Genomic DNA, 4,709 nt, shown 5'->3' with positions numbered 1-4,709 from the left:
CTCTTATCACCAAAGAAAACTTTAACTGTATCTTTCATAGCTGGAAGAACTAAAGTCTCCCCAATTGTGTGTGGCTTACCAGTTTTTGCGATTCTCAAACTGATCAAGTAAGACACATACAAAGATTTTTCATTTACTTTGGTGTAATGTTGCATAACGCTCTGTCCTATCTTTAACTTGGTTAACATTCGCTCAAAAAAATCGAGAGGCTTGTCTTTTAACTCGGAATGCTTAGTCTCAATATGGCGATGCAATTTGTTTGGACGCATGCTCTCGTTTGCAAGTTGTTCTTAACAAATGATGCATCATGGTCATGGATCTTCTTCAACACCATTCCATGTAAATCTCATTTTTAAGTACTCATAATCATACTTTCTCAATACTTTTCTTCGCTTTGACTGGCTTAGTTTTGATTGACTGGACTTTTCTTCGTTTCGATTCACTGAAGACTCGTAGTCATCAACTTCAACTGACTTTTTTAACCAGTTATCCATAATATGAAGGACTGAGTAAATACGAAAAAATCGAATTTAGAAAGATAGACAATTTTGACTTACCGATAGATCTGACAGAATTAAAATACAACGCTTGAGATCATGCGCCACTTTAGAATTAATAATAAGCGTTGTTTCAATCGATGTGCTGCTATTCAAACTGTTTATCAGATAGACTCTATTGATCCATCTACCATCTAGCTGCTGTCTATTCCAATCATTTCATTGGCTAATTAATAGCCTCCTAGTGATCACTTCTATACTTTTTTGAATAATTTATAAACTTATTAGTGAAATCCATACTGTCTTATTTATTTTAATTTTTTACTATTTATATTAAATGTGAAACAAAACGTTTTATAACTGTCTCAATACCCTATGGGCAGGTATTAACTCAAATACAAAACCTCGAAGCAGTAACTGTTATCGGCTCGATTAGTGTTGTACTGCACCTAGTTAAAGTTCTCTATAAATAGGTAAAAACAGACTTTTCCTTTTTACGATTACGTGCAAATAAATAACTTGAGAAAATGACCACCTCTGATTTGTTAAGTTCATGAAAAAAGCCTACTGCTTGATAAAACAACCAGTCTGGTATTGAAAACATGAGTCTTGAACTATCTCGATAGACAGCAGTTAATTAAAGTTAATGCGTAATTTTATAACTTTTTGCGACCCACTAGGATTCCGTTCATGACCCATCAGTGGGTCGCAACTCATAGTTTGGGAACCACTGTTATAGTTTTTCCTATTTCCTGACTGTAAACCTAATACACTGTTTTTTTCACCTTGTCATCATGTTATATTTTTTGCACTATATACATGTATATTTGCATAAATAAATATGTGTGTGTGTGTGTGTGTGTATATATGAAGGAGTGCTAAAAAGTTCCTGGGTTTGGGAAAAAGAAAATACAAGAGGACTGGTTAATTACGATTCTATTCAACCTATTCCCCTCTCAGATCCACACACTTGTTGCAGTGATCCTTCAGTTTTTCTAAGTACTGTAAAAGAACTCAGAAGGTTGGGCCTCCAACCAGGCCTTTTGCAAGACCCTTAAAGACAGAAACTTTTCAGCACCCCCTCATATATATATGTAGGCACAGCAGACATAGCTGTATAGTGGTGAAATTCACTTTGTAAGCACGCCTAGGTACTTTGGGTAAGTGTCTTCTATTATAGCCCCAAGGTGACTAAAGCCTTGTCAGTGAATTTGGCACAGGAAAACTGGAAAAGAAGCCTGTGATATGTACATGTGTGTACACACACATGAATGTATGTGTGTGTTGTATGCCTTGATATATACTAACTGCAAACAAGCAAGACAGTCATATAAGCTCTGCCATTTGTTTGTCATCTTCTGTTAACATGTCCAGGATAGGAAAAATATTAGTTTGCTTGGAAAAGTAGGCATTAATATGATAATGATGATGTATATCAGTGGTTCTCAAGGAGGCATATGCTGCCCATGTTTCTCCCAAGGGGACATTAAAAGCCATGAAAGGGGCAATGAGTAATGCATTGGTTTTAAATTTAACTACAATTACTACCTGTATTACATAAGGCTATAAAAGTTGGGTAGTAAGTATCCAAGTATTGTGAAACTTTGCTGAAAAACGTTTGAGAAATATTGATATACATCGTCATATATAAATGTGTGTTTGTATGTGTTATATAATATAGATATCATATATTACCTTAAGTAAGAATGGAAGTTGTCCTTATCCATTCTAGGTCTCTTTGGATTAGTACCTCCACTATCTTGTTGTAGAGCTTCTTGGGTGTTGTTGTCATTAACGGTAGTGTTCACATTCTTCTCCAGTGTAACAATAATGTAGTGGTCGCTAGCTAGCTGTAGCAGAATCTCAAATAAACCATGGAATAGGAATGTAATTGCCATCTCCTCTATAGACATTCAACAGAGAAAAATTAAAGTGAAAGTTTACTAGAATAAATGGTTAGTGTAGTGAAAATGTGGAAATAAAATTGGAAAGGAAGCAAATCATTGTAGAAAAGCTTCTGCTAAAGAAATGGAAAGGACAACCAATAAAATCTGGCTAGCGTGGTAGTAGGGGCAATTAAGGAAAGGAAAGTGGAGATCTGACCATGAAAGTGTCAATCAGAATGGCAAATAGGATGGACAAAGCAAGGCAGTGAATTGGGAACAGGATTAGTGGAAAAGATGGTTTGAAGTAGAGTGTTGTTGTTGAGTATCCCCCAATTAGTCTTCTTTGAGCTAACAGTAGCATAAAGTTAGCTACATGAAAGGTTTGGTAATTTTGGTAATAAAAAGTACTGAATGTAAGTTCAGTCCCTAACTCCACTGCATACTATTTGCATTGGATGCAATGTTTGGTACTGTGAAATACATTATGATAAATGTCAACATATCTTTTCATGTACTGCATAGTATTAAGTAGAACATATGTATGCATGTATATGGAAATCATATGTAATATGTTTAATATATTTAATAAAACATACATTTAGTATTGCAGTAAAAATACAACATGTGAATAATTCATGGAAAGTGAAACTCTATGGAAAGTGAGGAAAAAGTTAACTAGTTTAGTTTTCTTAAGACAGATAAGGATCACATACATCAGAAAGTATGCAAACCAAAAGCAATGCAATTGTTAAAAATAAATCCATATTTTCTCCTATAATCTTTCAGTCATTAAAGAACATTTCAACTAAAACAAATAGCACAGTTGCAGGAGCTAAAAGTTGAAACTCAGTGACTGGTATTAGAATTTACTTCATTATTTTGTGGTTTGTGCTTTCATCTTTGCAATACAACTGTATGAGTGAGAAATAAATTTCCTACCATAATATGTATCTCTTTCAAACTCTTTTAGTTTAAAACTTAATATTACCAATAAGCAAACTCAAATAATCTGACCATACTTGCTTTTTTTTTTTTAAATATCTTTCTTTCAGTCTGTGCTAGTTTAGTAATCAGTCACAGCCAGTTTGAAATATTTCACTTTGACTTGCTATACTCCTAAGAGAGATTTCTTGAATAAGTGAGAATAGTCCCACCATTTGAGTTTACTTATTGGCTACTGCTAAATTTGAAATTAGTCATACAAATATCATTGAGAATTTATTTCTAAGATATACAACTAAGCTATGATGATAAAAACACAGGCTGTAAATTCTAACTTCTGTGACCACAGAGAACAAAGCCAATATCGTGCAGGTTATGATTCTCCAGGACTGTCAGATTTCAGCAAAAGTCATAGCTGAGACTGGGGATTTCCTGCAAAAAAAGTTGGCTACATTATTCACAACATTCTGGACATGAGAAAGCTTTCTGCAAAATGGGTGCTGAAATACCTGAATATAGATCAGAAGCACATCAACGTGATGACATCAAAGGCAATTTTGGACTGGTTCATCATGGATGAAAACTAGCTTCATCGTTATGTTATCCAGACCCAGTAGCAATCAATGGAATGGCATCACAGCAGTTTATCACGTCCCAAAAAGTTTTGGACTCAGAAGTCAGCTGGAAAGATTCTGGTTTCAGCGTTCTGGGACAAAGACAGAGTACTCTTCATAAAATACCTGCTAAAGGATCACACCATCAATGCAAAATCGAAATGTTAACATCTCACAGTTTAGATAGATGGTGCTGCAAGCTGATCTAGGTGTATACACACCATTTGTCAACAAGCGATATATATTCTCTGTGGCAAAACGCAGTGAGCAGCTTGTTCCCCAGTTCAAATGTGCATCAAGCATATTCAGACTGATAATAACATTGCAATTTCACTTATCACTGCTTAGTGCTCCCCCTCTGTAAACTACATGTCTCTGTTGGAAGAAATGCACAGAGTTTTAAAGCAGAAACGCTATGGTGTCCTGTTTCTTGAGAGACAATACACCGGTTCACACAGCACATGAAACTCGATGGAAAATACGCAACTTTGGCTTTGAATTGGTAGATCACACACCTTATTCCACAACTAAAGAAACATCTCAAGGGAATGAAATTTCACTCCAATTCGGAAGTGATTGCTGCTACAGAGGCCTGGTTGGAGGTCCAACTTTCTGAGTTCTTTTTACAAAGCTTAGAAAAACTGAAGGAGTGCTGCAATAAGTGTGTAAAACTGAGAAGGGGAATATGTTAAATGAAATCATAATTGACTGATCCTCCCGAATTTTCTTTTACCCAAAGTCAGGAACTTTTCAGCTCCCCCTCGTATGTG

At 35.4% G+C, this 4,709-nt stretch overlaps 1 protein-coding gene across 1 annotated transcript in view; it reads right to left on the bottom strand.

Moving 5' to 3' along the window:
- The window catches only part of LOC106878210 (ubiquitin carboxyl-terminal hydrolase MINDY-3), a 46,889-nt gene that overhangs the window by 22,833 nt on the left and 19,347 nt on the right, over positions 1-4,709 (bottom strand). Inside the window, exon 3 of the mRNA XM_014927355.2 lies at positions 2,193-2,400. Within this exon, the coding sequence (XP_014782841.1) occupies positions 2,193-2,400 (208 nt within the window). The remainder of the gene's footprint in view (positions 1-2,192; positions 2,401-4,709) is intronic.

This window comes from Octopus bimaculoides, chromosome 9 (genome assembly GCF_001194135.2).
Source record: "Octopus bimaculoides isolate UCB-OBI-ISO-001 chromosome 9, ASM119413v2, whole genome shotgun sequence".
Taxonomy (NCBI): Eukaryota; Metazoa; Mollusca; class Cephalopoda; order Octopoda; family Octopodidae; genus Octopus; species Octopus bimaculoides.
Note: the sequence above shows the minus strand (reverse complement) of the source record. Positions and strands in the feature narration are given on the sequence as shown.